General features: G+C 47.1%; 1 protein-coding gene across 1 annotated transcript; it reads right to left on the bottom strand.

Moving 5' to 3' along the window:
- Positions 1–1,030: 1,030 nt before the first annotated feature.
- On the bottom strand, positions 1,031–18,506 carry LOC140284997 (uncharacterized). The gene is made up of 19 exons (XM_072379056.1): positions 18,479–18,506; positions 18,040–18,190; positions 17,625–17,784; positions 17,498–17,550; positions 17,375–17,420; positions 14,224–14,316; positions 11,684–11,756; positions 11,249–11,376; positions 5,261–5,384; positions 4,716–4,765; positions 4,572–4,638; positions 3,649–3,809; positions 3,536–3,569; positions 3,266–3,358; positions 3,040–3,185; positions 2,844–2,938; positions 1,827–1,926; positions 1,290–1,348; positions 1,031–1,094 (listed from the first exon to the last, which is right to left on the bottom strand). Exons 1-19 carry the CDS (start codon positions 18,504–18,506, stop codon positions 1,046–1,048), a joined length of 1,710 nt encoding a protein of 569 aa, XP_072235157.1. The 3' UTR covers positions 1,031–1,045.
- Between the last annotated feature and the right edge of the window lie 86 nt (positions 18,507–18,592).

Genomic DNA, 18,592 nt, shown 5'->3' with positions numbered 1-18,592 from the left:
ACCTTATCCAGGTTCAACAGAAAGCTAAGTTACAGTTCTCCTAAACACTCACGTGCACGTAGTGCTCATTCATGAATGAGCAACTTTATTCTCTACAATCAACTCAGTTTATTGCTGAATACGTTTTTACTTTTATACGTTTTTACTTTTATACGTTTCGTTCCTCTCATTCACGCCATCTCTGAACCGGGCAGCCGCTCAGTACAGTGGCGCTCAGTGGGTCCAATAACCTGAAGGTTGGCGGTTCGATCCCCACTGCTCAAAATGACTGGTGAACTGACAGCTGGAGGGGTGGCAGTTCACCTCCCTGCCACGGCCGAGGTGCCTTTGAGCAAGGCACCGTACCCCCATGCTCCCCGGGCTGTGATTGGCTGCCCACCGCTCCAGTGTGTGGCCCTGTGCGTGTGCACGTGCATGTGCGTGTGCACGTGCATGTGTGTGTCAGCAGGTGCCGACCTGGATGGGTTAAAAGCGGAGGACAAATTTCATGTGTGTGCAAGAAATCTGATCTTAACCTTATTTTATGCTAATATCTTATAATTGCTGCTTTAAACTAAACACTAAAGAATCGATAAATCATATCAATGAGATGTAAAAACGTATTTATCCGCATTAAAAATATATTAAAATGGACTCGTTCTGAAGTTTTTTCTGAACCACTAAAATCCCCAATCCATTTATTTTACATTTCGAAGCCTAAACTGTTAGCATTCTGTTTTATTCTATAATATTTGTACTCTGAAATGTTCCTTCCTGTCGCTCTGCTGTGGATTGAGTTTCTCTGCTCAATGAGACACGACAGCTCTCTACGTTTTGTCTCCATCTGTTGGTCAGTTCAAGCTACTGCATCCAGCAGTAACACAACAACAAACCGATTAAGTTGCTGTCTGCCTCTTTAATCTGTTCCATTCAGAAAACAATTCTCTGCATTCTGAAGATAAACATATTTAACTGAAAACATGGAAAAACAAAAATTGGTCTGTGAGGGACATGAAATGATGCAGACTCCTTTCACTCTGGATCTTGTTCCTTCAGCTCTTCTTCTTCACTGGCTGGATGGATGCTCGACCCGTTCACTCTCCAAAGACTTCAACCTGAAGTGACAAAAACCAGATCATGGAAGTCTGAACTTCTTTAACCTAGATTCAAACTACATTTTTAAGATCTGAACACATAAACCAGATCCAAACCGGATCATGAAGGATTAAATCATTTAAAACTTCCAGGAGGCCTGAACATTACAGTCAGATTGTGGTAGCATTAACAGGTGTAAACCAGATCAGACTGACTTCTCCAGGTGTTCCTCACAGAAGGAGCCAAATCGCTGCATCTCAGACTGGAAGAAACTCTGCAACACAAACAGGGACACAAACAGGGACACAAACAGGGACACAAACAGGGACACAAACAGGGACACAAACAGGGACACAAACAGGGACACAAACAGGGACACAAACAGGGACACAAACAGGGACACAAACAGGGACACAGACAGAGAATGAGATTCACCTGGAATGAGATTCAAACCTGGTTTCAATGAGAATACAACAAACTCCACTACTCTGGACACTTTTTTAACCTGGTATTTTTTATTTTAAATCTAAGTTGGAAAAGAAAATCTCCAGCCAGGTGAGAACAACCACTGAAATAATCGTCCCGGGCCAGACACCAACTGTCAAGCAGTTTCTACAGCCGTTCATAAAAATACTCAAAAGGTTTCCTGAAAATATTTCTAAATATATTTCTAAAGATTCTGCGTAATGGTGCTCTGATCCTGGAACGTCATTACAATGAAAAGAACAGTAAGTACTGGAATCTGTCAGTACCAGGATCTGAGTGTTCATGGAGTTCAGGTGTGCCGAGGTTTCCTCCAGGTGCTTTAGCTGATCAGTCACACTGCTTTCAAACTGCTGCAGCAACAGTAACCTGAACAGGTGCAAAGGAACAGCATCGTCATCGTTTGGTACCGTCTGTACCAATGGATGGTACCTGTGATGAAGGAGAGGCGTGTGGAGGTGGGCGGGACCTGCATATGGTGGGCGGTACCTGCATGTGCAGATGGACAGGTGTGTACAGGTGGGCGGGACTTGTGATGATGGACAGGTGTGTAGAGGTGGGCGGGACTTGTGATGATGGACAGGTGTGTAGAGGTGGGCGGGACTTGTGCCGATGGATAGGTGTGTAGAGGTGGGCGGGACTTGTGATGATGGACAGGTGTGTAGAGGTGGGCGGGACTTGTGATGATGGACAGGTGTGTAGAGGTGGGCGGGACTTGTGATGATGGACAGGTGTAGAGGTGGGCGGGACTTGTGATGATGGACAGGTGTGTACAGGTGGCGGGACTTGTGATGATGGACAGGTGTGTAGAGGTGGGCGGGACTTGTGATGATGGACAGGTGTAGAGGTGGGCGGGACTTGTGATGATGGACAGGTGTAGAGGTGGGCGGGACTTGTGATGATGGACAGGTGTAGAGGTGGGCGGGACTTGTGATGATGGACAGGTGTAGAGGTGGGCGGGACTTGTGATGATGGACAGGTGTGTAGAGGTGGGCGGGACTTGTGATGATGGACAGGTGTAGAGGTGGGCGGGACTTGTGATGATGGACAGGTGTGTAGAGGTGGGCGGGACTTGTGATGATGGACAGGTGTGTAGAGGTGGGCGGGACTTGTGATGATGGACAGGTGTAGAGGTGGGCGGGACTTGTGATGATGGACAGGTGTGTAGAGGTGGGCGGGACTTGTGATGATGGACAGGTGTAGAGGTGGGCGGGACTTGTGATGATGGACAGGTGTAGAGGTGGGCGGGACTTGTGATGATGGACAGGTGTAGAGGTGGGCGGTACCTGTGCCGATGGACAGCTGTGAGCAGCGAGGAGACGTGTCGTTGACATTCCTTTAGAGACAGAAGGACCTCAGCTTCAACTTTTTTCCAACAACCCTGAAAAGATGATTATTGCTTTTTATTTCATTGCACTGGAAGTTATTGATCAGATACTAATCCATATGTCTTTCACCATGGGGGGACAGGGGGGCACAGACCGTGAAGTGTTGCTCCAGCTGTGCTTTAAACGTTTTGAAGGCAGCTGTGATCTCGGATGTCAGGTATGACTCTGGCTCTGCTCCCTCCTTGTCCTTTTGGTCAACTGGCCGCACCCCCTCACCAACAACACCCTCCTCTGGTTTTTCTACAACCAGGTGATCAGCAGCGGATTATAACAAAACACAAACTTTAATGTAGATCAAAGTTAGAAACAAGATTATTAACCCGTCAGTGCCAGGCTAGACTCATCGCCATCCTGCTGCAGCTCCATCTTCTTCTTTTGAGGGGGTGCACCCTCACTCTGGTCTGACAGGTAGCCTGAACAAAGTTCAGAACATGGCTCATGGGAAAAGTTTTTGCTTTTTTTTTTTAATAAAAAAAAAAGTTTAATTCAGTGATCCTTTAAATAAAAAGCATCAAACTTTAAATGTTTTTAACCATCTCATTAGACCTCCAAATTAAACACAGGAATAAAAATGATGGAACAGGTGAGACCTGAGTCTGGAGCTTCTCTCTTCCGGAGCACTTCCTGGAAACACAAACAAGAAACAAGTGGGGAAAAAGGGAAAAGCTCATGTTTCTATTCAGAAATCAAAAAGAAAATCAACCTTTTTTGTTGGAGAGTTGCCTCTTCCTCCAGCTTCCACCGTCTCCTCCTGTGGGATCTGTAACTCTACCACCTCTGAAGTACCTGGCTCAGGTTGGACAGAGTCTGACGGAGTTTTTAAGATGCTGACATCAGCCAGATCAAATGGTGACTGAAAACCAGCTGAATCCAAAAAACAGTTAGTTTCTTTGTGATGGATCAACAGAAAATGCCACTGTTAACAGCCTACGGATAACAGTATGTTTACAGCCTACGACCCATTTAGATATATACATACTTAACAGTCTTAAAAAATAAATTACATGTTTAATTTGATGATCATTTGAATAAAAAGCATCAAACTTGACGGCCTACAGTTGATGGCATGTTAAGGCCTACGGTTTACGGCACGTGAAGGCCTACGGTTTACGGCACGTTAAGGCCTACGGTTTACGGCACGTTAAGGCCTACGGTTTACGGCACGTTAAGGCCTACGGTTTACGGCACGTTAAGGCCTACGGTTTACGGCACGTTAAGGCCTACGGTTTACGGCACGTTAAGGCCTACGGTTTACGGCACGTTAAGGCCTACGGTTTACGGTGTACGGTTTACGGCACGTGAAGGCCTACAGTTTACGGCCTACAGTTTACGGCACGTGAAGGCCTACAGTTTACGGCCTACGGCACGTTAAAACCTACGGTTTACGGCCTACGGTTGAGGGCACGTTAAGGCCTACGGTTTACGGCCTACGGTTTACGGCCTACGGTTTACGGCCTACGGTTGAGGGCACGTTAAGGCCTACGGTTTACGGCCTACGGTTTACGGCCTACGGTTTACGGCCTACAGTTGATGGCATGTTAAGGCCTACGGTTTACGGCCTACGGTTTACGGCCTACGGTTTACGGCACATTTACAGCCACAGGCTGAATCGAGTTGCTGACTTACAGTCGAATGCTGGAGTTGAGGATCTGATCTGGTCAAACAGGATCTCTGCTCGGCTTTTGATTGTTGCCTGAAGACCAAAGGGGGGGGGGGGGTCAGAATATTTAAATGTAAACAAATGAATTTTTATTTGTTTTCTGTCCTTACTTTGGACAGGAAGGAGTCTTCTTCGCTGCTCGGGGATGACAGAGGTAAAACTGAAGACAGACAGGTCACTGTTAGTATCAGTGGGTTTACACTCCAAAATGTGTGTCTGTATTAATAATGTTCGTTCAGGATGGAATGCAGTTATTAGCATGGTATTACGGCCGAAACTAATAAGTATCTGATAAAAATGAACTTAAACCAATCATGGATTCTTTAATCATCAACTAGTTTGCTTATATTATATATTCATTTCCTTGAATCAAAACTGTTGATATAATGAAAACAGCCATTTTAGTGTTGAAATGATCACTTGCAATCTAAAATCTAAAACTGATCATTTAGGATACATGTACATAAATAAATAAAATGTATACATATAAAGGTTTGCTACCTACACCCTTCATAGTTGTTGACATGTCTGATGACATCAGCTTGTTTTTGTCATGACTAATTTTTCTTGTTGACACAATTAATTTGTTTTTGACAATTCATGAGGTACAGATTCTAATTTAATGAGATGAGGATAATAACTTAGAAAGACTCACTCTTCAGGTGACTCTTGCTTGGTGGTTTCTTGCGGCAGTAGGATTGAACGTTGCATTTCTGTGCAGAGGGGCAGGCCTGGTCTGTACCACCTACCTCTGCTGTTCGGGGGGAGCTCTGCGTTTTCTACAAAAACAATGATATCAAACAAACTTATTCATTTACAATGATCACAATCACTCAGGCCCCGTAAAAATAAATACAGAGAAGGGAGCAGCATTTCACCAGCAAACAAAAAGAACAAACCATCATATAGCTCCAAATCAAAACAAATTTACAATACCAAGGAGCCAACCTCTTCTGACTGATTACCTTCCTTTTCAGAGGGGCAACATTGTCCAGTGTTGTACGCATTGAAGCTATAGTGCTGTCAACAAGAGAGTCAAGTTCTACTGGAGTAAAGTTTAGGCAGCCGTCCTCTGTCATATCAGCACATGGCAGTGAAGAAAAGGATGATGAAATCAACCCTACGCACGTACAAAATATGACTTCTGACAGGTGCAGACTGACAGGTGTGTAAAGACAGACAGGTGTGTAAAGACAGACAGGTGTGTAAAGTCAGACAGGTGTGTAAAGTCAGACAGGTGTGTAAAGGTGTGTAAAGTCAGACAGGTGTGTAAAGACAGACAGGTGTGTAAAGACAGACAGGTGTGTAAAGTCAGACAGGTGTGTAAAGTCAGACAGGTGTGTAAAGGTGTGTAAAGTCAGACAGGTGTGTAAAGACAGACAGGTGTGTGAAGTCAGACAGGTGTGTGAAGTCAGACAGGTGTGTAAAGTCAGACAGGTGTGTAAAGTCAGACAGGTGTGTAAAGTCAGACAGGTGTGTAAAGTCAGACAGGTGTGTGAAGACAGACAGGTGTGTAAAGGTGTGTAAAGTCAGACAGGTGTGTAAAGACAGACAGGTGTGTAAAGTCAGACAGGTGTGTAAAGTCAGACAGGTGTGTAAAGTCAGACAGGTGTGTAAAGTCAGACAGGTGTGTGAAGACAGACAGGTGTGTAAAGGTGTGTAAAGTCAGACAGGTGTGTAAAGACAGACAGGTGTGTAAAGTCAGACAGGTGTGTAAAGTCAGACAGGTGTGTAAAGGTGTGTAAAGTCAGACAGGTGTGTAAAGGTGTGTAAAGTCAGACAGGTGTGTAAAGTCAGACAGGTGTGTAAAGTCAGACAGGTGTGTGAAGTCAGACAGGTGTGTAAAGTCAGACAGGTGTGTAAAGTCAGACAGGTGTGTGAAGACAGACAGGTGTGTAAAGGTGTGTAAAGACAGACAGGTGTGTAAAGACAGACAGGTGTGTAAAGTCAGACAGGTGTGTAAAGTCAGACAGGTGTGTAAAGGTGTGTAAAGTCAGACAGGTGTGTAAAGACAGACAGGTGTGTAAAGTCAGACAGGTGTGTAAAGTCAGACAGGTGTGTAAAGACTGACAGGTGTGTAAAGTCAGACAGGTGTGTAAAGTCAGACAGGTGTGTAAAGTCAGACAGGTGTGTGAAGACAGACAGGTGTGTAAAGGTGTGTAAAGTCAGACAGGTGTGTAAAGTCAGACAGGTGTGTAAAGTCAGACAGGTGTGTAAAGTCAGACAGGTGTGTAAAGTCAGACAGGTGTGTGAAGTCAGACAGGTGTGTGAAGTCAGACAGGTGTGTAAAGTCAGACAGGTGTGTAAAGTCAGACAGGTGTGTGAAGACAGACAGGTGTGTAAAGGTGTGTAAAGACAGACAGGTGTGTAAAGACAGACAGGTGTGTAAAGACAGACAGGTGTGTAAAGTCAGACAGGTGTGTAAAGTCAGACAGGTGTGTAAAGGTGTGTAAAGTCAGACAGGTGTGTAAAGTCAGACAGGTGTGTAAAGACAGACAGGTGTGTAAAGTCAGACAGGTGTGTAAAGTCAGACAGGTGTGTAAAGTCAGACAGGTGTGTAAAGGTGTGTAAAGTCAGACAGGTGTGTAAAGTCAGACAGGTGTGTAAAGTCAGACAGGTGTGTAAAGTCAGACAGGTGTGTAAAGTCAGACAGGTGTGTAAAGTCAGAGAGGTGTGTAAAGTCAGACAGGTGTGTAAAGTCAGACAGGTGTGTGAAGTCAGACAGGTGTGTGAAGACAGACAGGTGTGTAAAGTCAGACAGGTGTGTAAAGTCAGACAGGTGTGTAAAGTCAGACAGGTGTGTAAAGGTGTGTAAAGTCAGACAGGTGTGTAAAGTCAGACAGGTGTGTAAAGTCAGACAGGTGTGTAAAGTCAGACAGGTGTGTAAAGACTGACAGGTGTGTAAAGACAGACAGGTGTGTAAAGTTAGACAGGTGTGTAAAGTCAGACAGGTGTGTGAAGACAGACAGGTGTGTAAAGTCAGACAGGTGTGTAAAGGTGTGTAAAGTCAGACAGGTGTGTAAAGACAGACAGGTGTGTAAAGACTGACAGGTGTGTAAAGACAGACAGGTGTGTAAAGTCAGACAGGTGTGTGAAGACAGACAGGTGTGTAAAGTCAGACAGGTGTGTAAAGACTGACAGGTGTGTAAAGACTGACAGGTGTGTAAAGTTAGACAGGTGTGTAAAGGTGTGTAAAGTCAGACAGGTGTGTAAAGTCAGACAGGTGTGTAAAGTCAGAGAGGTGTGTAAAGACTGACAGGTGTGTAAAGGCAGACAGGTGTGTAAAGTCAGACAGGTGTGTAAAGTCAGACAGGTGTGTAAAGTCAGAGAGGTGTGTAAAGTCAGACAGGTGTGTAAAGTCAGACAGGTGTGTGAAGACAGACAGGTGTGTGAAGACAGACAGGTGTGTAAAGTCAGACAGGTGTGTAAAGTCAGAGAGGTGTGTAAAGGTGTGTAAAGTCAGACAGGTGTGTAAAGTCAGACAGGTGTGTAAAGTCAGACAGGTGTGTGAAGACAGACAGGTGTGTAAAGTCAGACAGGTGTGTAAAGTCAGACAGGTGTGTAAAGACTGACAGGTGTGTAAAGACAGACAGGTGTGTAAAGTTAGACAGGTGTGTAAAGTCAGACAGGTGTGTGAAGACAGACAGGTGTGTAAAGTCAGACAGGTGTGTAAAGGTGTGTAAAGTCAGACAGGTGTGTAAAGACAGACAGGTGTGTAAAGTCAGACAGGTGTGTAAAGTCAGACAGGTGTGTAAAGACTGACAGGTGTGTAAAGACAGACAGGTGTGTAAAGTCAGACAGGTGTGTGAAGACAGACAGGTGTGTAAAGTCAGACAGGTGTGTAAAGACTGACAGGTGTGTAAAGACAGACAGGTGTGTAAAGTCAGACAGGTGTGTGAAGACAGACAGGTGTGTAAAGTCAGACAGGTGTGTGAAGACAGACAGGTGTGTAAAGTCAGACAGGTGTGTAAAGTCAGACAGGTGTGTAAAGTCAGACAGGTGTGTAAAGTCAGACAGGTGTGTAAAGTCAGACAGGTGTGTAAAGTCAGACAGGTGTGTAAAGGTGTGTAAAGGTGTGTAAAGTCAGACAGGTGTGTAAAGTCAGACAGGTGTGTAAAGTCAGACAGGTGTGTAAAGACAGACAGGTGTGTAAAGACAGACAGGTGTGTAAAGTCAGACAGGTGTGTAAAGTCAGACAGGTGTGTAAAGTCAGACAGGTGTGTAAAGTCAGACAGGTGTGTAAAGTCAGACAGGTGTGTAAAGGTGTGTAAAGTCAGACAGGTGTGTGAAGACAGACAGGTGTGTAAAGACAGACAGGTGTGTGAAGACAGACAGGTGTGTGAAGACAGACAGGTGTGTGAAGACAGACAGGTGTGTGAAGACAGACAGGTGTGTGAAGACAGACAAGTGTGTAAAGGTGTGTAAAGTCAGACAGGTGTGTAAAGGTGTGTAAAGTCAGACAGGTGTGTAAAGACAGACAGGTGTGTGAAGACAGACAGGTGTGTGAAGACAGACAGGTGTGTAAAGGTGTGTAAAGTCAGACAGGTGTGTAAAGTCAGACAGGTGTGTAAAGTCAGACAGGTGTGTGAAGTCAGACAGGTGTGTGAAGACAGACAGGTGTGTAAAGACAGACAGGTGTGTAAAGACAGACAGGTGTGTAAAGTCAGACAGGTGTGTAAAGACAGACAGGTGTGTTAAGGTGTGTAAAGTCAGACAGGTGTGTAAAGACAGACAGGTGTGTAAAGTCAGACAGGTGTGTAAAGGTGTGTAAAGTCAGACAGGTGTGTAAAGACAGACAGGTGTGTGAAGTCAGACAGGTGTGTGAAGACAGACAGGTGTGTAAAGACAGACAGGTGTGTGAAGTCAGACAGGTGTGTGAAGACAGACAGGTGTGTGAAGTCAGACAGGTGTGTGAAGTCAGACAGGTGTGTAAAGACAGACAGGTGTGTAAAGGTGTGTAAAGTCAGACAGGTGTGTAAAGACAGACAGGTGTGTAAAGGTGTGTAAAGTCAGACAGGTGTGTAAAGACAGACAGGTGTGTGAAGTCAGATAGGTGTGTGAAGACAGACAGGTGTGTGAAGTCAGACAGGTGTGTAAAGACAGACAGGTGTGTAAAGTCAGACAGGTGTGTAAAGACAGACAGGTGTGTAAAGTCAGACAGGTGTGTAAAGACAGACAGGTGTGTAAAGTCAGACAGGTGTGTAAAGGTGTGTAAAGTCAGACAGGTGTGTAAAGACAGACAGGTGTGTGAAGTCAGACAGGTGTGTGAAGACAGACAGGTGTGTAAACACAGACAGGTGTGTGAAGTCAGACAGGTGTGTGAAGACAGACAGGTGTGTAAAGTCAGACAGGTGTGTAAAGACAGACAGGTGTGTGAAGACAGACAGGTGTGTAAAGGTGTGTAAAGACAGACAGGTGTGTGAAGTCAGACAGGTGTGTAAAGTCAGACAGGTGTGTAAAGTCAGACAGGTGTGTAAAGTCAGACAGGTGTGTAAAGTCAGACAGGTGTGTAAAGACAGACAGGTGTGTGAAGTCAGACAGGTGTGTGAAGACAGACAGGTGTGTGAAGACAGACAGGTGTGTAAAGACAGACAGGTGTGTGAAGTCAGACAGGTGTGTGAAGTCAGACAGGTGTGTAAAGTCAGACAGGTGTGTAAAGACAGACAGGTGTGTGAAGACAGACAGGTGTGTAAAGGTGTGTAAAGACAGACAGGTGTGTGAAGTCAGACAGGTGTGTAAAGACAGACAGGTGTGTGAAGTCAGACAGGTGTGTAAAGACAGACAGGTGTGTAAAGACAGACAAGTGTGTAAAGACAGACAAGTGTGTAAAGACAGACAGGTGTGTAAAGACAGACAAGTGTGTAAAGACAGACAAGTGTGTAAAGACAGACAGGTGTGTAAAGTCAGACAGGTGTGTAAAGGTGTGTAAAGTCAGACAGGTGTGTAAAGACAGACAGGTGTGTGAAGTCAGACAGGTGTGTGAAGACAGACAGGTGTGTGAAGACAGACAGGTGTGTGAAGACAGACAGGTGTGTAAAGACAGACAGGTGTGTAAAGTCAGACAGGTGTGTAAAGTCAGACAGGTGTGTAAAGACAGACAGGTGTGTAAAGTCAGACAGGTGTGTAAAGACAGACAGGTGTGTGAAGACAGACAGGTGTGTAAAGGTGTGTAAAGACAGACAGGTGTGTAAAGTCAGACAGGTGTGTAAAGACAGACAGGTGTGTAAAGTCAGACAGGTGTGTAAAGACAGACAGGTGTGTGAAGACAGACAGGTGTGTAAAGACAGACAGGTGTGTAAAGACAGACAGGTGTGTGAAGACAGACAGGTGTGTAAAGGTGTGTAAAGACAGACAGGTGTGTAAAGTCAGACAGGTGTGTAAAGTCAGACAGGTGTGTAAAGTCAGACAGGTGTGTAAAGACAGACAGGTGTGTAAAGTCAGACAGGTGTGTAAAGACAGACAGGTGTGTGAAGACAGACAGGTGTGTAAAGACAGACAGGTGTGTAAAGACAGACAGGTGTGTGAAGACAGACAGGTGTGTAAAGGTGTGTAAAGACAGACAGGTGTGTAAAGACAGACAGGTGTGTAAAGGTGTGTAAAGACAGACAGGTGTGTGAAGACAGACAGGTCACCTGACAGGTACCTTGAAAGTCCTCCCAGCAACCTTCTCCAGTTCTCTGTGGTGCACACAGTTAAAGCTCAGCTCCACCGTCTGACCTCTGCTATTGTGGTGCATGATGGGATTTTTCAGCCTGACGGTGAGGACCGTGTCTGCTCAGATGCATCATGGGAAAAAACAGACGCTGTTATGAACAGGACAAACTGATACAAAGTCAGACATTAAAATCAGCTGTGGTAACTTCTGAATGGCACCTAAAATAGTTTCATGTTTAGCTCTTAGTTTGAGTCATCTGTGCAGCGAATGGTACTAAAACCAACTCCTCCTCATCTTCATCACGGTTGTCATCCACCTTCGGTTCCTAAACTTCTTTTTTTTTTTTTTGCACAATGACTGCCAATTCAAACAAAAGATGAAGTTCTTGGAGATTTTTTGAGGTTTAAAGCTGCTGTCCCTTACCATCATGTTTCAGTTGGAGACTGTAGTGATCCACCTCCTCCTTCAGAAGGTGAATCGAGCCCCAAAGAAAACCCTGAAAAAGACATGCAATCATGCATTATTCTCCACATGTTCAGGAGGGAAACCCATCCATCCCTCTCCAGCTCCTCCTGGGGACCCCGGGGCCTTCCCAGGTCAGATGGGATATATAATACCACCAGTGAGTTCTGGTTCTGACTCCACAAAGATGGAGCAGGAACCTGAAAGCTTCTCCTTCCGGCTCAGCTTCACCAAACGGACCGGAGCAGCGCCCTCATTACTGCTGACGAAGCCCCGATCCGTCTGTCCATCTCTGATCCAACCCGGAGGTTCAGAACCAGAACCAGAGATGCTGAAACTGCTCCAGCTGAGGCAGAGACTCAGCCCGACCCGGAGGTTCAGAACCAGGTCCAGAGATGCTGAAACTATCCAGCTGAGGCAGAGACTCAGCCCGACCCGGAGGTTCAGAACCAGGTCCAGAGATGCTGAAACTGCTCCAGCTGAGGCAGAGACTCAGCCCGACCCGGAGGGTCAGAACCAGGTCCAGAGATGCTGAAACTGCTCCAGCTGAGGCAGAAACTCATCCTGACCCGGAGGTTCAGAACCAGGTCCAGAGATGCTGAAACTATCCAGCTGAGGCAGAGACTCACCCCGACCCGGAGGTTCAGAACCAGGTCCAGAGATGCTGAGACTGCTCCAGCTGAGGCAGAGACTCATCCCGACCCGGAGGTTCAGAACCAGGTCCAGAGATGCTGAAACTGCTCCAGCTGAGGCAGAGACTCAGCCCGACCCGGAGGATCAGAACCAGGTCCAGAGATGCTGAAACTGCTCCAGCTGAGGCACAGACTCATCCCGACCCGGAGGTTCAGAACCAGGTCCAGAGATGCTGAAACTGCTCCAGCTGAGGCAGAGACTCATCCCGACCCGGAGGATCAGAACCAGGTCCAGAGATGCTGAAACTGCTCCAGCTGAGGCAGAGACTCAGCCCGACCCGGAGGATCAGAACCAGGGCCTCAGATCTGGAGCAGCTGACCTTCATCCCGGCTGCTTCACACTCAGCTGGTCAACAGAACCTCATCATCTGCAGAAAGCAGAGATGAACCCTGAGGTTCCCAAACCAGACGCCCTCCTCCCCCCGACTGCACCTCCAGAACAGGACCGGTGAGGAGGGGCAGCCCTGGAGGAGTCCGACACGCTCCGTGAACCAGAACCACTCTGGACCAGGAACATGGACACAGCTCTGACTGTTATACAGGGACCAGACAGGCTCCAAAGGAGACTCCAGTACCAAAGACTCCTACAGCAACCCCTATTCCCTGAGAACACAGCAATAAGTTGGCTCCAACTCCACATAAAATGTAGGCTGGATGGTCCTCTGAATCCAAGGTTCGACAATCGGTCGGAGCCTCCTCTTTAACACCCTGGAGTAAACTTTCCCGGGGAGACAGAGTAGTTGATCCCCCTGTAGTTGGATACAAAGTCGACCTTTGGCCCAAGGTGGCCTGGCACCAGGCACACTTATGAACCGCCTTATGTCCGAACACGATGTTTGTGTCTATGCCTAGGCACAGAAGTCCAAAAACAACCAGTTCAAATCAGAGATGCCATTCTGGGCTGCTGTTTAGTGCACAAACCACAGCCAGAACCTTCCCTTCTGTGGCTCACAGCTGAAGGAAGGCAACCCTCCATCTCACAGGGGAAAACTCCAACATCTAGGCGCTTAGCTGGGACCCTTTACCTCTCACACCAGTTCAGGCTCTTTCCCCAGAGCCAGTTTGCATTGTTGTGAGTAGGCATGCCCTGGTCCCCGCTTTCACCTGCCGCTCAGCTCAAACTGCATCAAACCTGGAATTTCCTCCCTGCAGGTGTCACATATAGTTGTACCAACGTTAAAACATCTCTCTGGACCAGCTAAAGGGAAAAAAACTATAACCTTATCACTTTTTAATCATGTATCTAAACATGTTGTCCGTCTGTAAAAACTTGATTTAAGACAGCACTGGTTCTATAACAAGGAGTAGTTTAGAATTAAAAAAAATCCAGCTATATCTAATCAGCACCACTCAATCCGTCTAGAAGACAGAAACAATAACATCCTGAATACATGGGTCTATACTAAGTTGAGCTCCCTATTATAGACCGTGTCAGGAGCTCAGACCGTAAGCCTCTCATCGGGGATGACATTCGTTTCTCCACCGGTCTTTAAACAACTCAGATCCTCCATGTAGAGAGAGGAATTGAAGTTAGAGGAACAGCTGATAGAGAGTGGATGGCTAATAGTTTTAACAATACAGTTGTCTGTACTCCAGAATAAACTTGATTTCCTCTGAATCTTAAACTTTTACACGCATTTTCAATGAGTAGATAGCTTACAACATGCTGGTCTTCCTTGGGTTAATAATAATGATTTTATTTGTGATGAGCTCAGCTCATCAAACTCAAGGTAATACAACATATTACAATAAATTGGCTGGGTTCTACCATAGTAGATGCACTGAATGGTAAAGCAGTTCGGTACAAACCTGAGGATCATCAATGAAGAAGCTAACACATCCTGAGCCCACATTAAAATCAATCCAGAAATCATCCAGTTTGTCATCTTTTGGACGAAACAGCTGCAAAAGAAAACAAGTTGTGAGAATTTCCACGGAATACACAGAAAGGGTCCAAATTTATGGTTCAAACGGGAGGCGTTTAAATTTATGGTTCAAGCGGGAGGCGTTTAAAGTCCTGGTTCAGACGGGAGGCGTTTAAAGTCCCGGTTCAAACGGGAGGCGTTTAAAGTCCCGGTTCAAACGGGAGGCGTTCAAAGTCCCGGTTCAAACGGGAGGCGTTCAAAGTCCCGGTTCAAACGGGAGGCGTTCAAAGTCCCGGTTCAAACGGGAGGCGTTTAAAGTCCCGGTTCAAACGGGAGGCGTTTAAAGTCCCGGTTCAAACGGGAGGCGTTCAAAGTCCTGGTTCAGACGGGAGGCGTTCAAAGTCCCGGTTCAAACGGGAGGCGTTTAAAGTCCCGGTTCAAACGGGAGGCGTTTAAAGTCCCGGTTCAAACGGGAGGCGTTTAAAGTCCCGGTTCAAACGGGAGGCGTTTAAAGTCCCGGTTCAAACGGGAGCCGTTTAAAGTCCTGGTTCAGACGGGAGGCGTTCAAAGTCCCGGTTCAAACGGGAGGCGTTTAAAGTCCCGGTTCAAACGGGAGGCGTTTAAAGTCCTGGTTCAAACGGGAGGCGTTTAAAGTCCTGGTTCAGACGGGAGGCGTTTAAAGTCCCGGTTCAAACGGGAGGCGTTCAAAGTCCCGGTTCAAACGGGAGGCGTTTAAAGTCCCGGTTCAAACGGGAGGCGTTTAAAGTCCTGGTTCAAACGGGAGGCGTTTAAAGTCCTGGTTCAGACGGGAGGCGTTTAAAGTCCCGGTTCAAACGGGAGGCGTTTAAAGTCCCGGTTCAAACGGGAGGCGTTTAAAGTCCTGGTTCAAACGGGAGGCGTTTAAAGTCCTGGTTCAAACGGGAGGCGTTTAAAGTCCTGGTTCAAACGGGAGGCGTTTAAAGTCCTGGTTCAGACGGGAGGCGTTCAAAGTCCCGGTTCAAACGGGAGGCGTTCAAAGTCCCGGTTCAAACGGGAGGCGTTTAAAGTCCCGGTTCAAAGAGGAGGCGTTTAAAGTCCTGCTTCAGACGGGAGGCGTTTAAAGTCCTGGTTCAAACGGGAGGCGTTCAAAGTCCCGGTTCAAACGGGAGGCGTTTAAAGTCCCGGTTCAAACGGGAGGCGTTTAAAGTCCCGGTTCAAACGGGAGGCGTTCAAAGTCCCGGTTCAAACGGGAGGCGTTTAAAGTCCCGGTTCAAACGGGAGGCGTTTAAAGTCCCGGTTCAAACGGGAGGCGTTTAAAGTCCCGGTTCAAACCGGAGGCGTTTAAAGTCCTGGTTCAAACGGGAGGCGTTCAAAGTCCCGGTTCAAACGGGAGGCGTTTAAAGTCCTGCTTCAGACGGGAGGCGTTTAAAGTCCCGGTTCAAACGGGAGGCGTTTAAAGTCCCGGTTCAAACGGGAGGCGTTTAAAGTCCCGGTTCAAACGGGAGGCGTTTAAAGTCCTGGTTCAGACGGGAGGCGTTTAAAGTCCCGGTTCAAACGGGAGGCGTTTAAAGTCCCGGTTCAAACGGGAGGCGTTTAAAGTCCCGGTTCAAACGGGAGGCGTTCAAAGTCCCGGTTCAAACGGGAGGCGTTTAAAGTCCTGCTTCAGACGGGAGGCGTTTAAAGTCCCGGTTCAAACGGGAGGCGTTTAAAGTCCCGGTTCAAACGGGAGGCGTTTAAAGTCCCGGTTCAAACGGGAGGCGTTTAAAGTCCTGGTTCAGACGGGAGGCGTTTAAAGTCCTCGTTCAAACGGGAGGCGTTCAAAGTCCCGGTTCAAACGGGAGGCGTTTAAAGTCCCGGTTCAAACGGGACGCGTTTAAAGTCCCGGTTCAAACGGGAGGCGTTTAAAGTCCCGGTTCAAACGGGACGCGTTTAAAGTCCTGGTTCAAACGGGAGGCGTTTAAAGTCCCGGTTCAAATGGGAGGCGTTTAAAGTCCTGGTTCAAACGGGACGCGTTTAAAGTCCTGGTTCAAACGGGAGGCGTTTAAAGTCCCGGTTCAAACGGGAGGCGTTTAAAGTCCCGGTTCAAACGGGAGGCGTTTAAAGTCCCGGTTCAAACGGGAGGCGTTTAAAGTCCCGGTTCAAACGGGAGGCGTTTAAAGTCCCGGTTCAAACGGGAGGCGTTTAAAGTCCCGGTTCAGACGGGAGGCGTTTAAAGTCCCGGTTCAAACGGGAGGCGTTTAAAGTCCTGCTTCAGACGGGAGGCGTTTAAAGTCCCGGTTCAAACGGGAGGCGTTTAAAGTCCTGCTTCAGACGGGAGGCGTTTAAAGTCCCGGTTCAAACGGGAGGCGTTTAAAGTCCCGGTTCAAACGGGAGGCGTTTAAAGTCCCGGTTCAGACGGGAGGCGTTTAAAGTCCCGGTTCAAACGGGAGGCGTTTAAAGTCCCGGTTCAGACGGGAGGCGTTTAAAGTCCCGGTTCAAACGGGAGGCGTTTAAAGTCCCGGTTCAAACGGGAGGCGTTTAAAGTCCTGCTTCAGACGGGAGGCGTTTAAAGTCCCGGTTCAAACGGGAGGCGTTTAAAGTCCTGCTTCAGACGGGAGGCGTTTAAAGTCCCGGTTCAAATGGGAGGCGTTCAAAGTCCCGGTTCAGACGGGAGGCGTTTAAAGTCCCGGTTCAGACGGGAGGCGTTTAAAGTCCCGGTTCAAACGGGAGGCGTTTAAAGTCCCGGTTCAAACGGGAGGCGTTTAAAGTCCTGCTTCAGACGGGAGGCGTTTAAAGTCCCGGTTCAAACGGGAGGCGTTTAAAGTCCTGCTTCAGACGGGAGGCGTTTAAAGTCCCGGTTCAAACGGGAGGCGTTTAAAGTCCTGCTTCAGACGGGAGGCGTTTAAAGTCCCGGTTCAAATGGGAGGCGTTCAAAGTCCCGGTTCAGACGGGAGGCGTTTAAAGTCCCGGCTCAAACGGGAGGCGTTTAAAGTCCCGGTTCAAATGGGAGGCGTTTAAAGTCCTGCTTCAGACGGGAGGCGTTTAAAGTCCCGGTTCAGACGGGAGGCGTTTAAAGTCCCGGTTCAAACGGGAGGCGTTTAAAGTTTAAAGGAGAATGCTGAAGGATTTATTTGTACCTGAGTGGAGTTGAGAAATGCCCGCAGGCAGGGGAAGGTGTAGACCCTGAAAAAGACAAATTATGCATATTAACGAAAAGTTCTGAAATCTGTTGTGTTGAGTTCAGGTTTAAAGTCTGTCACCTCCTCTGGTCTCCATGGTAACTATTAACAAAGTTTAGGAAGCGCCTGCAGTCCTGGAGGAGAAACAGAGACTGGTCAGAGGGAGAAACTGGTAAGAAAGGTTTTCAAACAAAGGTTAGTCACTTACGACCTCAAAGTCTGCGTCTCTGATGTCACAGAAGGCTTTGCTGATGTCACAAATGGAGAACCACTGATTGGCTCTCTGTTCGCGGTCTCTTCGTGGAGTCAGACGACACAGAGCCTCTGATAGGCTGACCTGCAACTCGTAGTCTGAAACATGAAGAGAGCTTCAGATACTGTGGCTGTTCCTTAGGTCCAGCTGTGTGCCTGTAAACATTTCTGTTAAGATGATGCCATCATAGATTCCCTGCATGCAGGTGATAACAGCTCAAGCTAAACGCCGTTTAAACGCCGTTTAAACGCCGTTTAAACGGTGTTTAGTGCGAGCTTAAGAGAAGAGAGAGACTGAGGTCTGAACCAAAGTGCAGCAGAGAACCACAGGATGTGGCCGGAGCTGAAGTCAAACCAGAGGCAGCGCAAACCTGAACCTGATATGGACAAGATGGGAGAAAAAAGTGCCCCGTTTGGTTTTCCATCTGAAACAGAAGCTCGATGGGGACTGAGACTGGTTTAAGGAGGTCAACCTGAACACTTTCTCCAGGAACCCTGGCAGTAAATTATGTTGCGACTCATCTGAAGAAGAGGAAGACGGCACATCAAGCTCAGAATAGTTCAGTGAGTGACTTGGTGAGAGACAACAGCAGCAAAGCACCAGGATTCATCACGTCACAATAAAGCTGAAGCTCAAGTTTAAACTTTAGTCACTTAACTGAAAGGAAACGGAGTAAATGAAGTTCAAAGGCTCAGATACTATGCAAACACCCCTAAAGCATTATTGGAATACTGGTCCTATAACTTAGAGCAGAGACTCAACCAATAGTCCAACATTAACGATGCTGTTACAGTTCAGGTAAAACTCACCTCCGACTGTCAGCACTGCTGCTGCCATCTGAGATCTGTCACACACATAAACAGACGGGTGAATAAGCAGCTGAACCGACGGGGGACAGGCTTTTACTTCAAACTTTAGCGTGT

Source organism: Leuresthes tenuis, unplaced genomic scaffold, assembly GCF_036924035.1.
Source record: "Leuresthes tenuis unplaced genomic scaffold, fLeuTen1.0.hap1 SCAF_24, whole genome shotgun sequence".
Classification (NCBI taxonomy): Eukaryota; Metazoa; Chordata; class Actinopteri; order Atheriniformes; family Atherinopsidae; genus Leuresthes; species Leuresthes tenuis.
This window is presented reverse-complemented; position numbering and strand designations above follow the sequence as displayed.